Source organism: Protomyctophum parallelum (genome assembly GCF_964188405.1).
Source record: "Protomyctophum parallelum genome assembly, chromosome: 2".
Taxonomy (NCBI): Eukaryota; Metazoa; Chordata; class Actinopteri; order Myctophiformes; family Myctophidae; genus Protomyctophum; species Protomyctophum parallelum.
The window spans coordinates 22,278,038-22,303,874 of NC_139699.1; the positions used below are offsets into that span (position 1 = coordinate 22,278,038).

The following is a 25,837-nucleotide window of genomic DNA, read 5'->3' on the forward strand; positions in this document are numbered from 1 at the left end:
CACACCTAAGCCGAAAACGTCAGCACCTCTTTATTGAGATTCGGCACATACACCTGGCCTATCACCTTCCTGAGTGGGCGTCTCACGCTCTGACGTGCATTGCGACAGACAGCGTGGCTGGTCACTATGGCAATGCACTCACTATAACGGGGTTTTCCTACTGAGATCCCACAGTATAATGTATATGTACTGTCATGTATTTTAAAGTATTGTTCCGTTCAGTGTGAGAGGACCTCAGTGGAAATAAGTCTTTGGACTTTACTGTGTAATCCTTGAATCGCTGATTATAATGTTGTATTATGATTGCTTTTCAAAATAAATCAAAATCAAATCAAGTATATTTGTACGTCTCTAAATCTCTGATGAATTGAAAATGGTGGACCCTGTTGTAAACAAGTGTAATGCTCTATCAGTGTGTCGTCCACAGTACCAGTCATTGTACTGAGTTGTGCTTTCATGTGAAATGTTAATGTATACCCATTCTGAAAACTGTTAATAAAATACTTCAATCAATCAGATATTTTATGTTATTACAAGGATAAGTCATCATAATTATGCAACTTTGCTACAAAATGTATTAATATTACCATGCAATACCCAAACCCTAAATAACCCCAACCCTAGAAATATTCTCCAAAACAAATGAAAATAAAATCTGAATGGAAATATAAATTGCCTTGAATTGATCTAATACTATAGCTTAATATTGTAAACAACGTTACATATATAAAGGCCTATACATAATTCAGTGTTAGCTAAACTGTCGAGTATGTAGGCCTAAGTCACAAAAAGAAAGAAAATGTAACGGGCGGAAGGTGGACCTCTTGGCAAAGGTAAGCTTAGGTAGGGAAATAGATGTTCAACTGCCCCTGGAGAGGGTGGAATTTAGGGGATTAAGCCATAGACTGTAAAAGGATTAAGCAAAGAAGGTCTCGTAAAGGAGTGGCAAGCAGGATACATGGGAGAAGGAGGCAAAGCGGAGGCATTATTATAGGTGCAACCAAAAGTGAATAGAGAGTGCTTCTGTAATACTAGCCTATCACGCAGCCAGCGATGTAGATTGAGGCTGGGCCATTGTGGCTTAAATAAAAATGTGTTGTGTTGACTATATAGTTGTGTATATTCGTACTTCTCTAATTGTTTTGATGAATTGAAAATGGTGGGCCCTATTGTAATTTGTAAACAAGTGTAATGCTTTATGGTGTCGTCCACTCGCAGTTAACAGAACTTGTTGTATTGAGTTGTACTTGAAATGTACTGTAATTCTGCAAACTGTCAATCAATCAATCAATCAAGGCAGTACTGTGCTTAGTTGCAGACTCCGGTCCAGACCAGTGGAGCCTCAGTGGAGGGCAGTAATCAGGGGGGGGGGGGGGGGGCAGTAATACGCCTCGCGGTGTCCACACCGCTGGAAATCAAAAAGAAGAAGAAGAAGAACGACGGGGGGCGTGGCCTAGTACGGCGAGCCCAGAGCACCAAAGTTAACCAAACAAAGATGGCGTCTGGACAGCAGTGGGTGCTTGTGGAGATGGTCCAGGCTTTCTATGAGGTAAAAAAAACAATATAATATAGTATGTATAATCGTATGACGCTATAAGATAAGATCCAGTACCTGGCTAAATGTTAACCTTCACTTCAGAGACACTCCGCCAAGTTTGTTTGTTTGTTAACAACAAGCTGTGGGTTGAAGCGTCGCAGCTTCCGTACCTGTCAAAAACAAGCGCGGATCTACAAGCTATCAACGCGTCACGATGCGACGCGTTGATAGCTTGTAGATCTGCGCTTTCTTTTGGGTGCGCTTTCTGGGCGTTGTAATGTTTGGAAACAATGTTGTAACCATAATTGAATGTGTTGTGTTTGTAACATTGCAGCTAAATATTGTAATGTAATGTGGCTGCACCCCTGTTTGGAAACCATTAGGATTTAATCTTGTTGTGTATTCGTTTTTATTGTGATAAACATAAACGGAGCCGTTTCAGCACATTTTACTGAACAAAACAACCATGTCACTGATAGTCTTGCGTCTTGGATTTATGTTATGTCTTAGCAATTTAGATGTATTTTATTCATAATGAATTAGTGTAAATTCAAGTTGCGAACTTAATGAATTAAAAGCAATATTATAGTTGTTCATTTATTGTTGTGAGTCCTAGAATATCTGTGATCATTCATATACTTCGTAAATTCTGTATACACAGACATAGATTGGTTGCAATTGGCTGCAACACAGACATAGATCCTGGTTGCAATGAAACATGCACGGCATAAATGTGATAAATGCTTCGTTTGTACTCACCCATTAAATAATTCCAAAGACGTGGAGTGAAATATTGTCCTCTAGTTTCACATCCATGTGAAAGTTCTGGCACAAAATGTGTATTTAGTCAATTATCTTCATTTTTTCACGTGCAGCACACAGACGACTTTCTCTCCGGGCGTGGGGCCGGAATGATCGATGGACTGAATTTGCCAACAATTCCTGTTGATTACCACAAACGTCATCACAAATTCACCAGGGAAGCACAAATGTTTGGGGCAAGCACCTATCGCAAGGCACCTGCCCAAACATTTGTGCTTCCCTGGTCAATTGGTGATGACGTTTGTGATGATCAGCTCAGAGTTTTGATTCATTCAGTCCAGCTGTCATTCCGGGCCCCTCGCCCGGGTGCAGCTCGTGAAAAAGTGGAGATGATTGACTAAATACACGTTTTGTGCCAGAACTTTCACCTGAAACTAGAGGACAATATCTCACTCTACGTCTTTGGAATTATTTAATGGGTCAGTACAAACGGAGCATTTATCACATGCTGCCATTCTGCCGCTGCAACCGCAAGTCTAGGGCACTGTTCTATGGCTCTGGTATGTCTGTGGAATGCTTGCAAATGTATGAAATGTACAGAGACATTCTAGGGCTAGAAGACAGCCATGCAACAATGTTGTGTCATGAAACCATGTGACTCCCATTGGAAATGCATTGAGGCGGCCATAACACACAGAAGACACAGGACACACAGTGTCTTACGTGTGAGTGAGGCCTAACATATAACAGGGGTTCTCAATATTTTTGTCTGGGGACCCCCGGAAATGCCCCCCCTCCCGCCCCCCTCCCCACCCCCAATACAAATTGACTGCTACATTAACCATAATAGAGAAAATACATCATGAATAAATACTGAAACTCCAGCCATTCAGTTGCAAAAAAAATACATTTTTTTCTTTCTGGACCACCGATGGATCATTTCGGGACCCCCGGGGCGTCGCCACCCCCAGGTTGAGAACCCCTGTCATATACGATAATCAGTCATGCATGTCTGTCTGTCTGCCTTTCTGCCTACCTGTCTGTTTGCCTTTATGTCTGTCTGTCTGCCTTTCTGTCTGTCTGCCTGTCTGTCTGTCTGTCTGTCTGCCTTTCTGCCTATACCTGTCTGTCTGTCTGCCTACCTGTCTGTCTGCCTGCCTTTCTGCCTAACTGTCTGCCTACCTGTCTGTCTGCCTACCTGTCTGTCTGTCTGTCTTTCTGCCTGCCATCTCCCCCCCCCCCCCCTCCAGGCTCCAGCCTATCATCTGATCCTGGAAGGGTTTCTCATCTTATGGATCATCAGACTTCTGTTCTCCAAGACCTACAAACTGCAGGAGACCTACAAGCTGACTGACAAGGTACTATTATACTATAGGCCTCGTACTGAGTTTCTGAGGACACTTCACCAGGACTTTTTCTTCACAGGGCCCTGGGGGGGACTAGTTGACTGTCGGACCGGTCCTTAATATTTGACTACTGAAACTGAATCTGTGTCTGGGTGTCACCCCTGAGCTATATCTCTGAGAAATATGGGAGGGGTTAGCCCCTACTGAGCAGGGTTTTTCCAGGGCGTTGTTATAATGTAGTAGACTCTGGAAAAGCATTCCAGCAGCATTCCAGCATCCGCAAACAACTTGTTTTTGCGGATAAAGTAAAGTTTGCTTTGGTTGGTGCGACATGCGTTGCGTCGTGCTTGTAGTTAGGGTTAGGTTTGGAGTTTGGGGTAGGGTTAGTAATAGTAATGTCCGAGTCCGACATACAGTACATGTTCACCCATGGCTTTGTGTGGTGCCACTCAAAGTGACTATACTGGGTTGGGCTTGCTGGATGCATGACCCAACCCCTAGTATTTCTGTCAGAAGGCGTTGAGGGATGAAAACACCCACGTGCAACTGACTGTCCTGCAAGAATGGCCGCCATGCCATTTCTTATAAACGTTGTAGTTCATACGTGGGTCGTGGGTCCACGGTGGTGGTGGTGGTGGTGTTGTTCATGTGCCGCGGTGCGGTGCGTGGAGACTGGAGAGCGCATCATGCGCGCTGCTGGCTGGTTGGAGCAACAACCTCATTAGTATGGCATATTGTGTGTACTCTGTGCACTCTCTTTCTGTCCAGTTCTACGTGTATAGGCTGGCGATTGTGGCAAATTATATTAAGGGGATATATTGTCTGTCTGGTCAGTTCATGGCGAGCACTGTGTCATTCTCGTTTTTAACCGGGCCGTGATAATGCGGCGCAATGACGGTAGGCAGTAGCCTGCCTAATACAATGTAACCAACTTGCACAAGCATTAAAAAATGGGTTTTAATTGTTGGGTATTAAAAGTAAAATAATCTATTAAGATACTTTTCTCAGAAGGTAATTTGTAACTTAACAGGATTAGTTTCATGGGCAGTAATCCAGACGTTACTTATAAAAGTAACGGTGTGTGTGTGTGTGTGTGTGTGTGTGTGTGTGTGTTAGGAGAAGGAGGACCTCATTGAAGAATGGCAACCTGACCCTCTTGTGCCTCCTGTGTCCAAAGAGCAGCCTCATTTGAAGTATGACATCATCACTGGGTAAGCAGTATGACATCCAGGGCTCGACAGTGCGACTAGGTACTCGCATTTGTGACTGAAAATATCACCGCGCGACTTGTAAAATTCAATTTGTAGCACAGGTGCGACTACAGGATTTGACCATTCAATCGTGATAAAGACAAGTCTCTGTCTACAGCAAGTGCACATTCTATAGTCGCGGTTCTATACCTACATTTATATTTCTGAACGGCGGTGTCGTTCGCCAAAAAGAGAAGAGCTACAAGCTAACAACGTGTCGAGGCTCAATGCGGTGTTCATTTGAAGATCTGTTCCCTTTGCTCCCACCGCCCCTCCCCTCACTGTGTTGCTGCTCCGTGCTCTTCCTGTCAGCAATGGCAGACAGAAAAGAAGTCAGAGTGAACTCAGCGGGATAGCATTAGCATGATAGCACAGATTCAGAGAGAATTGCTTGTACCCCGACACGTTATTTGCAAAGTTTGTTTGTAATGTTCAAACGTAACTTACTTTTAACCAAACGCGTTTGAAACAGCGTGCAGCCGTGCACGCGCGCGCGCGCGCACACACACACACACACACACACACACACACACACACACACACACACACACACACGGAGTGGACGGATTGATGTTTATCAAAAACAACCCTTGCTTAGCGTTTGCTTACAAAAGCGTGTGCCCAGCATAAATGATAATGCGAATGACCGAACTGGCTGGATTACCGTATTAATATCAGTCAGTCAGTCTCAAACCCTCTGCAGTCTGCACTGTCTGAATGTCACACTAACATGATAAAACAGCAGGATAAAAACGGATAGCCTGTCTATCCATCCATGAGCAACATATTATCTATCTAGCTCTGGCCCATAGCTCAAATGTGTTGCACGTATTAGAGGTATGGAACAGAGCTACTATCGATCTATCTACAAAGTATTAGCATAAAACAAATTGATTATATAGATTATATGAAAACAAACATAACAATGATATCATGATGAATATCACTATTTTGTGATAATTGCTGAAAAGATAGTGATATAATATTTTGACATATTATTTTCCACCCCTACCTCATATCACTTCATTAAAGGTGTAGTGAAATGAAAAAGACGTTTTTCACACTTTTAGACCATATCCGTGGTCATTATATGGGCATACCTAACAATGGATGCCAAAAAAATGTGAAAATTCTCATTTCTGTGTGTTTTTTATATCAAAGGTCCATAAAAACGATTGCATTATTTATTTATTAAAACGAAAACGTGCTGCGTGATGACGTGTAGAGATACACATCGATAAAAGCCAATAACAATGAAGCTCACCCGTTTAATTCCCCATATTTGCGCCTCCGTCCATCACAGCTGCTACTGATTACAGAATACTCAGTTTTTATTTCCATTCCAGATAACATCCAGACAGTGTATTACTTTCAACTTAATCATCACGCTAGAATATGTATCTGAAAACATTATAGGGTAGAAATAAGCCACATAACAGTAAACTGGTTGTGCTGGCCCGACCATATGATTTATAAACAAACAACACCACGCTGTTGCGCATAGCATAGCTAATGTCCCTAGCTACCGTCCCATCGCCTGAAGGGATGCGACGCTCTGATTCGTTCAGAAACTTCCGACCGGTGTTTCATGTTGAAACACCATTTTCATGTTGTTCACCATTTCCGTTTCACTACACCTTTAAAGAAAAATCACACCCATGTTAAGTGAGGGGCGCTCTTGTCATCATACAACATCGGAAATCATCTCATACTGGCCAATCAGAATGCCTGTTGCCTGTGATTGGTTAGCTGATTTGCTCGTTTACATATGACATCATTTTCCCTTCAATGTCAATGGCGTTTAATTTATGTCATATTTAGCAGAATTTTGACGTAATTTCTCTGTTGATTGTCAATGGCTCATTTTGAGATGTGTGGGGACAAAGGCTGTATATAGGAGGGGCTAGCGCCCCTTAAAAATACATCATTTTTCATCGTGCTCCTAAAATAGTTTGTGTGCTACTAGATTTTTCAACTTAGGCGCACACGTGCTACTTGGAAAAATGCTAAGCGTCGAGCCCTGATGACATCATCACTGGGTAATGAATGAATAGTTTATTTCGATCTTACAGAGGGAGACATTACACAAAACAGTTTACTTTTTCTTTTGTGATCAAAAAGGCATAGGCAGAAGCTTAAAGCTTATAAGTGCCTATCCTTATCTCAACTTGCTCCAACATTCTGTTGAAGACATGCATAACAATCAACACAAAAAAAAAAAAAAAAAAAAAAAAAAAGACATTTATAGAAGAATAGAAAATTAAACAAACCAAAAGCAAAAACAGAAAATAAAAACAGACAACGACAAAGACAAAAGAAAAAAAGACAGGAAAAAAAAAGAGACAAAAACAGACAAAGCCAAATGTTATACTAAGTCCAACTCTACATGGCATAAACATAGCTCAGCTCCCTACTCATTCCAGGTTATATCCATGCAATAATTCCTGTTTGAGCCTCTTTTTAAATTGTTTAAGGTTGTTGCTTTGCTTAATTGTCTCAGACAAGCTATTCCACAGCTTAACCCCATGGACAGAAACACACATGCTCTTTAAGGTTGATTCAACACTTATTTGTTTGAAGTTTAGTTCCCCTCTCAGCTCATACCTCCCATCCCTATCCCTAAACCTTTTTTGGATATTTCCAGGAAGCAGATTATGTCTAGCTTTAAATAATAATTGTGCTGTTTTAAAATCAACTAAATCAAAAAACTTTAATGTTTGTGAATTTAGAAACAGTGGATTTGTGTGTTCATAGTAATTTACTTTATTTACTATTCTTATTGCTTTTTTCTGCAGTAAATATATTGGCTGAAGGTTGCTTTTGTAAGTGTTACCCCACACTTCCACACAGTAGGTGAGATATGGTGTTATAAGGGTGCAATAGAGGGTGTATAGTGATTTAGACTCAAGGACATTTCTTGTTTTGCCCATGACACCAATATTTCTCGCTAATTTAGACCGGATATAATTTATGTGGGGTTTCCAAGAGAACTTATGATCTATTATTACTCCTAAAAACAGATTATCAAAAACTCTTTCTAGTATGATATTATCAATTTTGACCTCAATGTTTGTGTTCATCAGTGTTTTTTGTTTACCAAAGACCATATATTTAGTTTTTTTCAGATTAAGTGATAATTTATTTTGATCAAACCATACCTTTAACTTGTCCAATTCAATTTTTACCACCTCCAGCAGCTGCTGAATGTCTTTTCCAGAGCAAAATATATTGGTGTCATCGGCAAAGATAACAAATTTCATGATACTGGATGTCTTACATATATCATTAATATATAATATGAATAATTTCGGTCCTAGTATTGAGCCCTGCGGCACTCCGCACGTGATGTGTGAACAGTTTGATTTATACTCACCCATCTGCACATACTGTTGTCTATTTGTGATGTAACTTTTTAACCAGTTTAAACCTACCCCTCTAACACCATATCTCTCCATCTTTTTCAGCATAATATCATGATCTATTGTGTCAAAAGCTTTCTTTAAGTCTATGAACACCCCCACTGCATAATTGTTATTATCAACTGAAGTTGTTAGTTCCTCTATTAAATCAATAAGTGCCATCGATGTGGATCGTTTTGCTCGAAAACCATATTGACTGTCTGTCAGTAACTGGTGTTTTTCAAGGAAGCCACCTAGCCTTGTGTCAAATAGCTTTTCAAGAATTTTAGAAAATTGTGGCAACAAGGACACTGGCCTGTAGTTCGTGTAAAGATGTTTGTCTCCTGCTTTGTATATGGGTAAGAGCCGAGTGGAATAGTAAGAGAGTGGCGACAAGCTTTCATCGTGTCGCCACTCTTTGTTTGTATAATTTTGTTTTTGTATAATTTTTATCCCACGATTCTTTCAGCCAGTGTCAATTATCTAATGTAATCCTGGGCGCTACACTTCCTCTGCTAACCTGGGGGGGCCCAGTGGACTGACCTCATGCTTCCTTCTATGCATGAGGAGTCCAAGCTGCTTCTTTTCACCTGACGGGAGAGTTTCCCCGTTTGGACGTAGCACGTGGAAGTAACACGTTATTCCAACCAGTTCCTTTTTCCCCTCCATCCGGCCAAAATAGCAGATCTGCAAGCTCACAACGCGCCGTGTTGCGATGCGTTGAGAGCTTGTATATCAGCCATTTTTTGGGCACAACCCAGCACTCTTTAGCTAGTGGAGATGTGGTGTAACGACATGGATTTCTAAACAAATTTGTTCAGCGCAAAAGTTCAGGAGACTTCGGGAAAAAAGCAATTCTCCTGAATGCTGCCTTCCGGCATGGCATGGAAAGGAGAGGATGGCATTTGCATTTCTTTCACCATAGTAAATTCTGCATTCGTGGTCTGGAGAGGGCAGTTGATTTACAGACGGGTAAAAGGGCAGGGACTAAAGCCCCCTTTGATGTCTATGTGTGCACGTCCCTGGGAGTCAACGCTAGTGTCGTCACTCTCATAGTATTCAGCCTCATCTGAAGTATGACATCATCACTGGTCGTCCATAACTAATCTACTTTGACTTTCATCAGAAGTGTTAATATTGTGAACATCGACGTTCTGTTCAATCACCACCTCAATCTGAGCCTCAATAGGTCTTTTGGTAAGCCCTGCCCACTCTTCTCTGCCAGACCAGGGTTGGACCAGAGCCATTGAAATACGACAGGGTTACGACAACTCCGTTCACTTCATGAGGCCAGTCCAATGGCCAAAGTCAAAGTCGTACAATTTGTCACACACGTTACCGCAGTGAAATTTGTTCTCCACATTTGACCCATCTCTTGGAGCAGTGAGCTGCAGCCAAGGAGGGGTGAGCTGCAGCTGTGCCGTGCTCGGGAATCATTTGATTAGTAGTGTCAAGCAGGGAGACATTGGGACCCGTCTTTGGTATGACCCGGCCGGGGATCGAACCCCAACCTCCCAGTTTCAGGGCGGACACTCTAACCACAAGGCCACTGAGCTGAGGCGGTAACCTGACTCCGGTTCCCTCCTCCTGCCTGCATCTGGGCTCTCTCAAGCAGAAACAATGAACCCGGAAGCAGCGGGACAAAAATCTGATATCTCCATAATAATTTCGATAATAATTTTGTTAGGTTGTGTTTCCATTTGTGCTGTGGCAGAGCTTCAATACGTGATCAGTCTCGCGCTGATCCTGCCTCTAGCGGCCGCATATCGCTCAATCAGCATTTGATCCTTACCTTTCTTTGTAGTTGTTATGTCCCCAACAAAGAGGTCCAGGTGTTATTTTGTGCAAAAGCTCCTTATTGGCTATTTCCCCTACCATGAGCCCTACATGAATTGCATTTAATTGAATGGGAATTGAATGGGGCTATGGGGTGTTGTGCTAATTTGCTTATTTCCATCGCTCAAAATTATAATTTCTTTGTATATATCCTCTCTTCATAATGTAAATAATATCCCAAGCGGCACACTTTACTACTTCTTTCGATGGAAATAAGCGAATTAGCACAACACCCCATAGCCCCATTCAATTCCCATTCAATGCAATGCAATTCATTGATATGCTTATGGTAGGGAAAATGGCCAATAATGAGTTTTTGCACAAAAAAACACCTGGACCTCTTTGGTGGGGACGTAACAACTACAAAGAAAGGTAAGAAAGATAAGAAAGCATTCTAGCATGGAATTCTCCTTTAATGATCTTAAGTTCCTTTATTTTAGTAATAGTACAATTTAAACATTACAGAGACTTAATTTAGTTGTCACTGTGCAATACTTTAAAACAGTTGCCTTGATGTTACACACATGCCAGAATTGCTGATATTTGCGCCGCCCTCGTTGAAAACAAAGTATTTAAAACTCCAGCTTGTCACTCTCCAGGGCTGCATGAACAGCACTCTAGCTCTGTTTTCTGACCCCTCAATGGCGAAACTCTCTCAGCTACTTAATTCACAAATTAATAAATTGACCAAAAACACAACAAAGCTAGGTATTTCCTAACTTGCGGTAATGAAAGTACCGGTATTCCATAAGTGTCGCGCTGGCCACCGTCTGCCCAGCGGAAAACAAAGAATTGAGTTGATCAAATGGAATCCATTTTCTGGTACTGCATTGTCTATTCCTCGCTGTTTTCAAAAACATTTTTGAGAGCAATGTTTAGCTGTAAATGACATTGTGTGTGTGTGGTTTACATGGCTTTCATGTTGGAAACGGCAGCAAATCAGCGGGGCACAGCAGGTGCTCCGAGGGATTGATTAGGTATTGGTCTGTTATAGAACGGAGCGGTCTGTTATCAAGAAATAACACACCACTGAATTGACCACAGTGATTGACCAATCAGAATCAAGCATTCAACCACGCCGTGTAATAAAAGGTGGTATTGCACTCATGTCTTTCAGACCATAGACGTATATAAAGGCTAGATGGCTCAAGGCGGAGTCTCTGACGTAGTTCACTCGTCTCTGACGTTTATAACGAACCAAACAGTTTGAAAATCAGTTGAAAATTGAGCAAGTAATGGTTATTTAAAAAGTACATGCCCCATAGACACAATGTTATGCTGCCCCAAGGTAAGATGGCCGTCACGTAGCAATGTCGCTCTCCATTGGCCAGAGCGTGGGTGAGCCATCTAGCTTTCTTATATATATCTATGTTACAGACCACCCAGGCATTGATTTAAGGTGGTATTGCACTCATGTCTTGCAGACCACCCAGTCACAGAATCGTCATCAATGGGAAGGAGTGCGTTAACTTTGCATCGTTCAACTTCCTGGGTCTCCTGGAAAACGAGCGAGTGAAGGTTGGTAGTGTACCAAGCATGTGGGCCGGCCGGACGCGAGTGCGGAATGGCCTTCGCGTTTGATTGTCCAGTAGCCACTTTGAGTGGCAGTCGGGGCAAATGCTCTCGCCAGAACATGATTTAGGGCCTGAGTCGGCTAAGCAAAGTTCGCTTGAGACCAGTGTTGATTTCGTCGACTAAAACTAAGACGAAAAATGTTCGTCAACGAAAATGTTCTTCGGGCGTGACCATTTACTCAAACACGAAGGCCATTCCCATTCTGCGGACCCAACAGTTGGGGAATACTGATGCACATTTATTCATATTTCACATCATGCACATTCATATTATTGTTTTACAACATTTATATGATTCATATTTCATATCATTCACGTCCATATTATTGTTTTACATCATTCAAATGATTCATATTTCATATCTGTTCCAGCACAAGGCTTTGGCGTCTCTCCAGAAGTATGGAGTAGGAACCTGTGGTCCTAGAGGATTCTACGGAACGTTTGGTGAATGAAAAAAATATTATTATTGTTGTTGTCTCTACCAGGCCAAAGGGTAGGGTTAGGGAGACTATGTTTTCCATCCTGTCCATCCGTCCGTCCGTGATCACTTAATCTCTGGCACTGCTGGCTTAACAGTGTGGCTCATGAGGTAGAGCAGGTCGTCCAATGATCCCTGGGTCGGCGGTTTGAATCCCGGCTCCTCCTCCTGTCCACATGTGGAAGTGTCCTTGGGCAAGACACTGAACTCTACTTTGCCTCCAATGAGTTGGTCGGTGTGAGCTTGCCACCATTGGTGTGTGAATGTGTGAAGTGAGGACGCTGGCGTCGACTGTTTGCCGCTTCACCTCCCAATGTGTGAATGAACCATTTGTAAAGCGCTTTGAGCACTTGTAAAAGCGCTCTAAAATGCAATTAATTATGTCTGTGTCTTTGTGTCCAGATGTCCACTTGGAGTTGGAGAGCAGGCTGTCCAGGTTCATGAGAGCAGAGGAGACCATAATCTACTCCTACGGCTTTGCCACCATCGCCAGTGCAATACCTGCTTACTCCAAGAGGGGCGATATCATCTTTGTGTATGTTCTGTTCAATGAAGCAGCATGTTTCTCTATATATCTATATCTATATATATATAATTCTATATAGAGCGGCGCAGTCGCAGACCCAGGAAATAATTCCCCATTAATTTCCCCCATAGACATTTCAAAAAGTATTTATTTAAAGACGTTTACGCCGCGGGCAAAGCCAACTCTTGTTGTGATGATGTTTTGGGCAGATCAAATTATTAGTAAGACAAAAGTTTTTTTCCCCTTCTTACTAATTATTTGATCTGCCCAAAAAGCATTGTGTTTATTGTCATGATTTGTCACAACAAGAGTTGGTTTTGTCTGCGGCGTAAACTTCTTTAAATAAATACTTTTTGAAAAGTCTATGGGGAAAATTAATGGGGAATTATTTCCTGGGCCCTTGTCGGGGGCGGGCCTGCAACGCTCTATACAGTATATATGTATATAATGTGTATTAGGATGAGGTGGCGTGTTTCTCCATCCAGAAGGGACTACAAGCGTCTATGTATAAATGTGTATATATATATATATCTATATTAGGGATGAGGCGGCGTGTTTCTCCATCCAGAAGGGACTACAAGCGTCTATGTATAAATGTGTATATATATATATATATCTATATTAGGGATGAGGCGGCGTGTTTCTCCATCCAGAAGGGACTACAAGCATCGCGCAGCTTCATCAAATACTTCAAACACAACGACATGGAAGACCTGGAGCGACTGCTGAAGGAACAGGAACTGGAAGATCACAAGGTTTGATTGGTTCTTTATTTATTAAAAAAAAAAAAATTGAAAAAATCCCGGTCCACCGTGGTAACAAGATGTGCACATGCACGCACGCACTGCAGTGGGGAGACAGGCCAACAGCACACACACCAAGGCCCGCCCCCGCGATTGGTGGAAGGCACCTCTATCCTGATTGGATGAAAGCTGGGCCACCTAGCCAAAAACGAAACCTAAGGTTTTCTGACCCCCAGGGGCTAACTGGGGACAGTTAGCACACTCTATAGTAGGGAGGAATATCACAAAACAAAAAAAAAAGTGAAATCACTGAATATACCTTTTTAACACAACTCCTGCTTGGTAATAATTAATTGATTGTTTCACTGCCGTCACCATCTTTCCATTATAAGCTTTTGTTTTGAAGGCGAAAAATTCACAGGCCGTGAACCGGATGTAAAATCTACCGCTTTATTTATTTTTAATTCACCCAAAACATACATTTTGTCAGCGACGCTTTATTTATCGGCCGTGAATAAAGGTGTGTGTGTGTGTGTGTGTGTGTGTGTGTGTGTGTGTGTGTGTTAAAGTATCTATGCATAAAGTATGTATTTAATTTGTATTCCTTGTCTTGTGTTGTAGAATCCTCGTAAGGCCAGAGTCACCAGGAGGTTCATTGTGGTGGAGGGATTGTATGTGAACACTGCAGATGTTTGTCCTCTGCCACATTTGGTAAGAATGACAGACAGACAGACAGACAGACAGACAGACAGACAACACTGTCCACTGCCACATCTGCAAAAGAATATTAAATAAATACTACACGCTTGAGTATGCCAGGTTTCCCCCGCCATCTGAAATAACTCATCACCAGATGGTGATCAGTTGACAGTTAAGCCCCTCTCTTCACCCGTGTGTACGGCCTCAGTTCAGCTGATACGATTACAAAATGGATCATTGATCTTTGGCCTAGGGTGCTCTGGTACCAAACTTGAACATGGTGTTTGTTATGGTCAGTACAACCATGACTAGCACTTACTTTATTTTACTTTGTCTATTTTGACGGGACAATGCATATTACAATTACAATTTAGGCATTTAGCAGACGCTCTTGATCCAGAGCGACTTACAATAAGCACAAACAAAGCATGGCAATACATCACATACAAAAAAAAAAGTTATCAGTTATCATTTCAATAGAAGTTGCTCAGTGGCGTTTTGAAGCACCTGGAAGACTGCCGGAAATTATAACTCAATGGCTCAAGCAAGCGGAAGTTTAGCCTAGCCTAGCCCCGGACCTGACGCACATGACGTCATGAACGTCCGTCCACCTCCATGAAAGTGCTGCAGTTCCATTTTTCGCCCGTAGCTTCAACGTTGGATAGCCTTACTGGGGGCATGATATATACGGACCCCAACGTATACTCCGTGTATATACAGTAGCAGCTCTTAATCTGATTACTATGCAACGCCTCCGTCACCACCAGCTATGGGACGTTACATCTGATCTCCGTTTACTGCAGTTCAAAGGAGGATTTTCAAACCTCCATAAGTCGGAATCGTAGAGAGCTGTCCTTTGGCCCACGTGACAGAGAAGAGGTGCCCACGTTGCTTCGTTGGGCTGTGCCCGTCCAGGCTCCGTGGTAAGCCCGGCCAGCAGGCGCTCGCTGTAGAGCCCTAATGGTGCGTTCACACACGGGCAGACACAAAAAGATGAATGGGGGTATCATTTGGAGCATCTACATGCATCATTGCATCTTTGCATCGTCATGTCGCTGGCTTCCCGTGTGAACGCATTACACAACATAACTTCCAGGCATGGCTCCAGAGGAGAGACCCGGGCTTCACTATTCTATACGTTTACAGTATTACACTATAGATCTTTTTCTATGGATTTTCAGGTGAAACTGAAGTATCAGTATAAAGTATACATATTATATATATTTAAATGTATATATATGTAAATATATATTATATATATATATAATATTTTTTTTTCCTATATATTTTCAGGTGAAACTGAAGTATCAGTATAAAGTACGTATCTTCCTGGAGGAGAGCATGTCCTTTGGAGTCCTGGGAGAGAACGGAAGAGGAGTGACCGAGCACTTTGGAGTGGATGTAATCTATTCGATTATTATTACATTATGAATACATTATTAATCACGTATAGAATGGAAGAGGAGCGACCGAGCACTTTGGAGTGGATGTAATCTATTAAGATTATTATTACATTATTACTCACGTATAGAATGGAAGAGGAGTGACCGAGCACTTTAGAGTCGATGTGATGTTTCATATTTTATCACAGATTGATAGTTCATATTTTAATCGTTCATATTTAATCACAGATTGACGACATCGACCTCATCAGTGCCAACATGGAGAACGCTGTCGCATCTATCGGTGGTTTCTGCTGCGGACGATCATTTGTTATCGACCACCAGGTATTATTATTATTATAGAGCGTCCTGACGTCACTCACTCGTTTTTCTCTGTGGAGAACAACATGGGGTCATCTTAAAATCATCTCATATAAGAACTGTGGTCCAAAAATGAACAAACTGTCTCTGCGATATTGTCGGGGGAGGTGTCTCTGTATCGCTTACGATAGTCAGTCACTCATTTTACTAATTTGACAGCAGTAACATTAGCGTTTTCTCTCAGTCAATTCAATTCAATTCAATTCAAAGGGCTTTATTGGCATGAGAAAACATGCGTTTACATTGCCAAAGCAGAAAGAACAATACAGCAATACAATCAAAATCAGTCACTTGATATGAGCAAAACCGCCGCAACGATATGTTTATTTTTCAAACACAGTTCTTATATGAGGCGATCTAAGATACCCCCATGGGGATTATAATATATACTATAATGTATACATATTCTGTATGTTTCAGAGGTTATCAGGACAGGGATACTGTTTCTCTACCTCACGTTGTATAGTATACTGTACTGTATGTTTATTATCTGTATACTGTATGTTTATTATCTGTATACTGTATGTTTATCATTACGTATACTGTATTTTTATTATCTGTATACTGTATGTTTCAGAGGTTATCAGGACAGGGATACTGTTTCTCCGCCTCTCTGCCTCCCATGTTGGCTGCTGCTGCTATTGAGGCTCTGAACATCATGGAGGAAGACCCAGGTAACCCTGGACCCTTAACTCATCCGCTGACAGATTTGTGTCGCCCCCTGTTCTCTAGTACTCCAGGCTTTTTTTCGTGTCCTGTGTTCACGGTGAAAGAAACGTCATTCAATTTGAAGCTCACGTTCACGAGTTGTTGCCGTTTGAATGCCTGCTGCAAAACACAGCGGCGATAAATCCATTTCCGTGATAACCACTAGTCTAGGACTGACCTTAAAGCAGGGGTGGGCAACTTTGACGATGGAGATTGCTACTATAGTTCCACACTCACTGCAGAGGGCCACTATAGTTTCACACTCACTGCAGAGGGCCACTATAGTTCCACACTCACTCCAGAGGGCCGCTATAGTTCCACACTCACTGCAGAGGGCCACTATAGTTCCACACTCACTCCAGAGGGCCACTATAGTTCCACACTCACTCCAGAGGGCCACTATAGTTCCATACTCACTCCAGAGGGCCACTATAGTTCCACACTCACTCCAGAGGGCCACTATAGTTCCACACTCACTCCAGAGGGCTACTATAGTTCCACACTCTTTCCAGAGGGCCACTATAGTTCCACACTCACTCCAGAGGGCCACTATAGTTCCACACTCACTCCAGAGGGCTACTATAGTTCCACACTCACTGCAGAGGGCCACTATAGTATAGTTCCACACTCACTCCAGAGGGCCACTATAGTTCCACACTCACTCCAGAGGGCCACTATATATCCAAACTCACTTCAGAGGGCCACTATAGTTCCACACTCACTCCAGAGGGCCACTATATTTCCACACTCACTCCAGAGGGCCACTATATTTCCACACTCACTCCAGAGGGCACTATACTGTAGTTCCACACTCACTCCAGAGGGCCACTATACTGTAGTTCCACACGCACTCCAGAGGGCCACTATAGTATAGTTCCACACTCACTCCACAGGGCCACTATAGTATAGTTCCACACTCACTCCACAGGGCCACTATAGTATAGTTCCACACTCACTCCAGAGGGCCACTATAGTTCCACACTGACTCCAGAGGGCCACATTGCATATTACCGTCGTAGCCAAAATAGCAGATCTACAAGATCAATTTGATTTTGATTTGATTTATTTAATTTCAAATGCATTTAGTTATACTTATGTTAACTTTATGAACTAAATACGAATACACTGCATTAGACATAAAAAAGGCAATTACATTGTACTAGTCATTCAGCTACTAATATATAAGTAATTCAAGTGGGTCATGTTTGGAATTGTAACAGCAGCAATAATACTGTATATCAATATTCTAATATTAACCTGCGGGCCGGATTAAGTGAAGGTGGGGGCCGCATGTGACCCCCGGGCTGCCAGTTGTCATCATGCTAGTCTATTGTTTTATTTTTTATTTCATTTTCTGGACATCAAGGTTTTCTGATCACAGTGACCATAATGCAACTTGTCTTGTTTTTCAGACATCTTTTCTGTTTTGAGGACAAAGTGTCAACATGTCCACCAAGCATTACAAGGGTGAGTTATACCACACTAGCACCACACTACACCACACCACACCACACTACACTACACCATACTGCACTGCGCTGCGCTGCGCTGCACTGCACTGCGCTGCACTGCACTGCACTGCACTGCGCTGCGCTACACTACACTACACTACACTACACTACACTACACTACACTACACTACACTACACTACACTACACTACACTACACTACACTACACTACACTACACTACACTACACTACACTACACTACACTACACTACACTACACTACACTACACTACACTACACTACACTACACTACACTACACTACACTACACTACACTACACTACACTACACTACACTACACTACACTACACTACACTACACTACACTACACTACACTACACTACACTACACTACACTAGTACTACACTAGACTACACCACACCACACCACCAGGGCTGGACTGGGACAAAAATTCTGCCCGGTCATTTTTGTGTGAATTTGGCCCAGACCGGCCCACCACAACCAGCCCGCAGATAGCAGAAACTCTACCGCTCCATCGAGGCACACACAAACAAACAAGCCCTATACTAATACCACCACTTTTACAGAACAACATAAATGATACAAACCAACAGACAACTACACAACCCTTTTGTAGAGGGTTTATTTGTCACTCACTGATACAGGTACAGTGAAATTATCATGATGGCACTGGCAGAATGGCAGCACGCCCGGACCTTTCCTATTGGCCTGCCTGCCTGGTGAAAAATATCCGTCGGCTACTTTTTCACTGACAAAAACTAAATAAAAACTATGCTATGGTGACTAAAACTGAGACTAAATAGATTGACAATTTCGGGGAAAAAACCCAAATACAAACTAGACTAAATGTAAGGGAGGGACTAGTGGAGAAGAAGTAATTTCATGTTTCATTGTTCTCGGGTGTTGCACTCTGAAAATATGGTTATATTTCAGTATTCCAGGGTTGATGGTTGTTTATGGTTCTATTTCAGTATTCCAGGGTTGCAGTGTTGTTTTCGTCAGGACTGACGACGTCAACGCCCCTTTTTCCTAGCCTGGTTAATAAACCAGACTAATATCGCACGGACCGCGGGATATTAGTCTGGGGAGGCTCAGCTTGGATTTCATTTCCAGGGGAGCGGGTTGAAACATTTTCTCTTTGACGCAATTGGTCAGAGCTACTGTCAGTCAAAGGTCTCAAGCATTGAAAGTCACTGTACCAAAGCCCGCCCATATTGCATACCGTGTCCCGATTGGCCGCCCCATTTCTCTGGTGTAAGAAATGGGCGTACAATTGAGCCTCTCCAGACCGTAATCCGCCGGCAGCCAATTTATTTTTGCCAACGGCTGATTCGGTCTGGTTTATTAACCAGGCTACCTTTTTCCAGGACTAAGACGGACTAAAACGAACGACACTAAAATAATTCGGGACAAGACTGACTCTGACGAGCTAAATACTGTAGCTCTGTTTGATGACGATGACGAGACGCGTGTGTGTGTTATCGTTGACAAGACGAGGCTAGACGAAAATGTTAGTGGATTGACGAACAAAGTTTGTAGGGGTCCTAAAGTTGTGAATCGATATAATTCAACTAAACTGCGGGAAAATCACAGATGTACAAGCCCAAAGCGCTGTGCATTGCGACGGGTAGATAATTGTAGATCTGCTACTTCCAGCGCAGGAAGGGCGCATGCTTATGACGCTCTTTAATTGTGCATCTGTTGCATCAGCAGGCAGCGAGTCCAGCGACAGACTCACAACACACGAGCAGCAGACGGGATGCACAGGGATGACAAAACTTTATTGCACACATCTGTGACCAGTGCCAACAAAACATGCCTCATGTCGCCTTTTCCATTTTTCAGATTTTTACAGATTATTAAAGTACAGAATGTAAGCTTTCATATGATGTATCATTCAATGAAATTGGACAATAATTGAAGGAGATATAACCATTTTAAAATGACTGGGGCCTTTCACCCAAAGCTGAGAAAAGCCCTTTTCAATATTCACAACATTTTATCACCTTAGAGCTGGACAGAAGTGGGTGTGACAATGGGAGGGACAAGAGACAATAGGACGTTTTAGCTGTCAACAGTGCAACACTAGAAACACTGACATGTTTAAGCCAGTAGAACAAACAATGCAATTTGTAAGGTGCCCCAATAAACCCTTTTGAAAGTACTAAGTATTAAATACTAAGTATAAGTATTCAAGTATTAAATATTAAGTTAAGTGTTCAATTTAACTTATACACTACCTGGTTGTAAATAGCTGCAGTACACCATTTTATGCAGGTCTACTTTAAGCAATCAAAGTCAGACAATTGACCCAGTATTTTAAATAAATAAAATCGACGCATCAGGCTATGATGTTGTGCGCTTGTAGATTTGCTATTTTAATAAACAGATCTGTCCACATGCAGTCACAATGCCTGGTTTCATTTATAGTAATTCCTGTGCATTCGATGGGTGGATTCATACTACATCGGGTGTCTATTTAGTGTGCAAGGCTTACATCCGGTCTAAAGCCCACCCACTGTATGCCCTGATTTATATACACAATACATACACGATCCGTATCCTCCCCTCACCGGATGTTGAATTAACAGTACTAACGGCCGTATTTGAAAAGACGTAGCTCTTTGCTGGGTGCGCGAGGAAAGAAATTAAGCAATTTTCCGACATTTCCTTTTCAATTGATACCGTTTCTTAGAGACGGCCTACACAAACGTTCTATATACCAAATGAAAGCCTGCATTTCATAGTTTACATAGTATATAACCTTTTTTTAAATGAGCAAGAAATGAGCGAGTTGTGATTAAAAGAAAAGACGTGTGATCTCTTTGCTCTTTAACACACGACACAAACGGCTAACTAGGCTAGCTAGCTTCTAGCCTGTTGTTTGTTGGTGAAAGACTCCAAGCTGGGAAGTGTATTTCAGCGAGTAGCTATACGTGGTTTTGTTTATTTTCTGTAAAGTCTAACCCAAATGCCCAGAATACTTCTGTGTTTACAAACACAAGCACGCTAATGGGCGGTGATCAGAGCGTGAAACCTGAGGACAAAGAGATTACAGGACCAATCGTAACCAACATGCAAATCTCGGAACTGCGCTCTTCTGCCTCCAGAAACTTGTTAAAAAACAAGCCCACTTTGACGTATAAATGTATACATTTCATTTGCCCAAATGAACAATCTGTTTGAATGAAAACCTTCTTCAACATTCAAACTGTATTAATATGAAAAAAAAAGAAAATCACATAAAAAAAAAAAACGAGTTTATTTATTGATTTAAGGCATGTTCATTCTGGCGACATGAGGCATATTCTGCTGGCACTGGTCACATCTGTGCTTTCATCCAAGCTTCCATAGCCTTTTAATTTTAAATCTTATTTCCCATCCACGGGCACAAGCAGTGATATCAGGCAGCAGCTTCCACCCGATCTGTGGTGGTGTTGTGTTGTCTGACGAGGGAAGCTACTGCTAGCATGGGAGCTAACGTTAGTTTCTTCCATATAGTTAGAAGGAGTCCGCCTTAATAACACTATGTACTTTCCATCCGTTCCCCAACCCCTCACACTCGCTGCTGCGTTTACACGGGCAGACACAGACGAATGGGAATATCATTTGGAGCTTTAACAATGAATGATAGACTATCGTTGCGTCTGCCTGTGTTTAATGCTCAGGGTTTCACTGTTCACAGCAGGCAGACCTGTCAAAATGCACTTCCCAAAATTCAGAGACATGCCACCACGTATAAATTCAAACCCACCTCTGGAATATTGCCATCTCATTCCACTTTAATTTATTTTATTCCATAGTCTTAGTTTTTCTCTAATAAAGTCGTTTTTATTTGTTTTCTCATGTGTCTTTAAGTACTCAGAGAAGCATTATATAAATAATATTATTATCACTATTATTATTATTACTACTTGTTTTATTGCCTATGCTTATGTAGAAAAAAAAGCTCACTGTTCAGGTCAAATAGGCCTATTGATATGCAATTAAAATGTGATTAATTGAGATTAATTCATCACAAAGCCTCCAATTAATTAGATGTTTTTTAATGTGTTTATTATTTAAGTTGGGTTTTGCCATAATCATGTCTTTTGCCATAATCAGGTAGCTTTACAACAAAGATGTATTCGGTATTCGGTTTTCGGCCAACTGTTTCCTATATTCTGTATTCGGTTTCGGCCAAGAATTTCCCTTTCGGTCCATCCCTAGATATTACCGCCACCAGTATATGAAATAGCCTATCATACATTTTATTTTTATGTTATTTGCATCTGAACTCTCAATTGAAGTTATATACCGGTATATTTGTGACCATTTGACTGAGGGACTGCCATTGTATTTCATATGAAAGCAGGGAATCATATAGCTTCATATGACAACCTGTCAACCTTCATTCCAATGCCAATGTATTAATACCTGTACGCTATAGACATTTTATTTAAAGACATTTTTAAATTTTGGACTAAAAATTGACTAAAACCTTTTACTAAAATGACTAAAACGGACTAAAACCCATAGGAGTTTCCGTCGACTAAAACTATCAAGGATAGAAATGACTAAGACTGACTAAGACTAATTAAGCATTTTTCCAAATGACTAAGACTAATTAAGCATTTTTCCAAAAGACTAAGACAGACTAAATCTAAAAAATGCCTGCCAAAAACAACACTGCTGGGTTGATGGTTGTTTATGGTTATATTTCAGTATTCCTGGGTTGATGGTTGTTTATGGTTATATTTCAGTATTCATGGGTTGATGGTTGTTTATGGTTATATTTCAGTATTCCAGGGTTGGTGGTTGTATATGGTTCTATTTCAGTATTCCTGGGTTGATGGTTGTTTATGTTTCTATTTCAGTATTCCTGGGTTGATGGTTATATATAGTTCTATTTCAGTATTCCTGGGTTGATGGTTGTATATGGTTCTATTTCAGTATTCCTGGGTTGATGGTTGTTTATGGTTCTATTTCAGTATTCCTGGGTTGATGGTTGTTTATGGTTCTATTTCAGTATTCCAGGGTTGATGGTTGTATATGGTTCTATTTCAGTACTCCAGGGTTGGTGGTTGTATATGGTTATATTTCAGTATTCCAGGGTTGGTGGTTGTTTATGGTTATATTTCAGTATTCCAGGGTTGATGGTTGTATATGGTTCTATTTCAGTATTCCAGGGTTGATGGTTTATGGTTCTATTTCAGTATTCCTGGGTTGATGGTTGTATATGGTTCTATTTCAGTATTCCAGGGTTGATGGTTATATATGGTTCTATTTCAGTATTCCAGGGTTGGTGGTTGTATATGGTTCTATTTCAGTATTCCAGGGTTGATGGTTGTATATGGTTCTATTTCAGTATTCCAGGGTTGGTGGTGGTTTATGGTTCTATTTCAGTATTCTAGGGTTGGTGGTTGTAGGAGTGGCGTTCGCTCCAGCTCTTCACCTCCAGCTAGAGAGAAGCTCTGGCTCTAGAGACGCCGATCTGAAGATACTCTGTAGCATCGTCACTTATGTAAGTTCTGTACACACCTGTACGTTCTGTACACACCTGCACCTGATGTATGAACACCTGCATATGATCAGTGGTGTAATGATGATTTTTTTAGTTCTTTTTTTGTAACTGTGTTTCAGTGCATGGACAGACAGGTGGCGCTCTGTGTTGCTCGGTACCTCGACAAGGAGGAACGATTCCTTCCTCCACCGAGGTAATTAAATACATCACTTATTAATGAATTAGTATTCGGTATTAATACTCATTAATTAAGATTCCTTCCTCCACGGAGGTAATTAAAATATTAAAAACACCATAATGTACATAATTTCAGTTACATTCTAAAAACATTATGTAAAGACAATTGGGAAATCAACAAAGTCAACAATAAGAGACAAAAGTCACTAGGTCCTGCTCTCGTGACATACAGACAATGAGAGTGGAAAAATACATGAGTGTATGTATGTATATATATATATATATATATATATATAAAACATAAATTCACTCAAAAAGTTCTGAATTAAAGTGCTTATATATTTAACGTTTATTTAGTAAATAAGCCGATCTGTTCTCCCAGAGCGCAGCAAACTCGGGGGCTAGGCTAGCTAACATTTGTGGTCGTAGTGGCTACATCTGTCATTAAAAAAATATTTATTTTAGCGATTATATTAGTTGTAAGGGTAACTGTTGTATAATTGCAATATTACACTCGAGGGTGTTCTTTATCATCATTAATGCCCTTCTGCGATGTCCCTCTCGGGTAATACCACTTAAATGAATGTTATTATAATGGTGTAATCTTGTGTACCCTACAGCATCAGAGTGGTGGTCACCGTCCAACAGACGGAGGAGGAAATTGACCGGGCAGCGGCTTGCATCAGAGAAGCAGCTGTGGCCGTGCTCATAGGGCAAAGGTCGGAGCCGGCTCTGGACCCATACTGACCACTGCTCTAGACCAATACTGGGTACAGCACTGGGGCTCAAAGTGGGGTCCAGAGACCTTGTGGGGCCCTTGACGGGGTTCCTTGGAGCTAAATTATTGATAGTTAGGAACCAAATGGACCCATATACATATATATATATATATATATATATATATATATATATATATATATATATACATACTGTTTTTTATAATACTGTTTCTCCATTGAATGTGTGAAGTCTTAATTGAATTTAATAAAATAAAATACTGTATTGGACAGTAACTTGTTAATGGTTTGTTCAGTAATTTTGTGCTCTTTGATGTTTTCCATTTTGAGGGTATGTTTTCATATGTCCTGTTTCTACAGGGTTTTAATTCTCAAATGCATCATCATCATGAACTGTATTACATTTCAATCAGTGTTTATTTCATCGACTAAAACGAAAAAATGTCGTCGTTTTCAGGAAAACTAAATGGAAACTACATAAACTAATCTATGATGACTAAAACTGAGACATTTATTGACAATTTCATCAACAAATAGAAACTAGACTAAAATGTTAGGAAGGGACTAGTGGACAAGAGATCCAGTATAAGTCATTTTACACTTGGTTGCATGCTGAAAATAGCTGATCTACAAGCTCACAAAGCGTCGTAGCGCGATGCGTTGTGAGCTTAGTGGTGTATCGAATCTTGTGGACCAGACCCATTGCAAGATGCTGTACTCTGTTTTCAACCCTAAGCCATTCCAGCCTGTCAAAGTGGGCAGGGGTGATGTGGGTTCGGGGAGTGAGGCCAAGATGTCTGGAGCCTTGTTTTAAGGGCCTTTGAGGTGCTGTGGTACCAAGAGGTCCATGCATAGTCATAGAAACCTTATAAGAGGGCTCTTATTAGGTGTATTGTCGACCAGTGAGGAGATCCTGACCCTCAGTATAGGAATCTTGTTCTTTTGTTGACTTTTTGTATTACGTTGGTGGCACGCACGCACACACAGTAGGGAAAAAAAGAATTAGGAAACATAATAAATACAAAAATAAACTTAAAAAAAAAGGTGTGTTCGGATGTCTTCTCCTTGAATCTAACCCAGTTAGTTTACACACATGAATACAGCAGGCCCTGACTGCAGGTCCCACCTCCCTGGAAAAGTTGTCAGCCAATTGAAAGCCCAGACTGCTCCTTCTTTGCCTGAGAGAGGTGGTTGTAAGCCCATGCCTGTCAACCAGCTTCCACCACACTTCCTGTGGTGTAAAGCTAGCTGCTACTTCAGACTAGCTTAAACTGGTCGACCCTTAGATATTATTATAAACTGTTTGGTAA

The 25,837-nt window shown here is 41.4% G+C and overlaps 1 protein-coding gene across 1 annotated transcript; it reads left to right on the forward strand.

Moving 5' to 3' along the window:
- Positions 1-1,443: 1,443 nt before the first annotated feature.
- Positions 1,444-24,667, forward strand: sptlc1 (serine palmitoyltransferase, long chain base subunit 1). Its single transcript, XM_083759441.1, has 15 exons — positions 1,444-1,549; positions 3,550-3,657; positions 4,762-4,856; positions 11,554-11,647; positions 12,075-12,147; positions 12,584-12,716; positions 13,333-13,462; positions 14,072-14,161; positions 15,443-15,550; positions 15,781-15,876; positions 16,490-16,586; positions 18,033-18,087; positions 23,496-23,613; positions 23,733-23,806; positions 24,411-24,667. Exons 1-15 carry the CDS (start codon positions 1,496-1,498, stop codon positions 24,535-24,537), a joined length of 1,452 nt encoding a protein of 483 aa, XP_083615567.1. The 5' UTR covers positions 1,444-1,495; the 3' UTR covers positions 24,538-24,667.
- Positions 24,668-25,837: the final 1,170 nt, after the last annotated feature.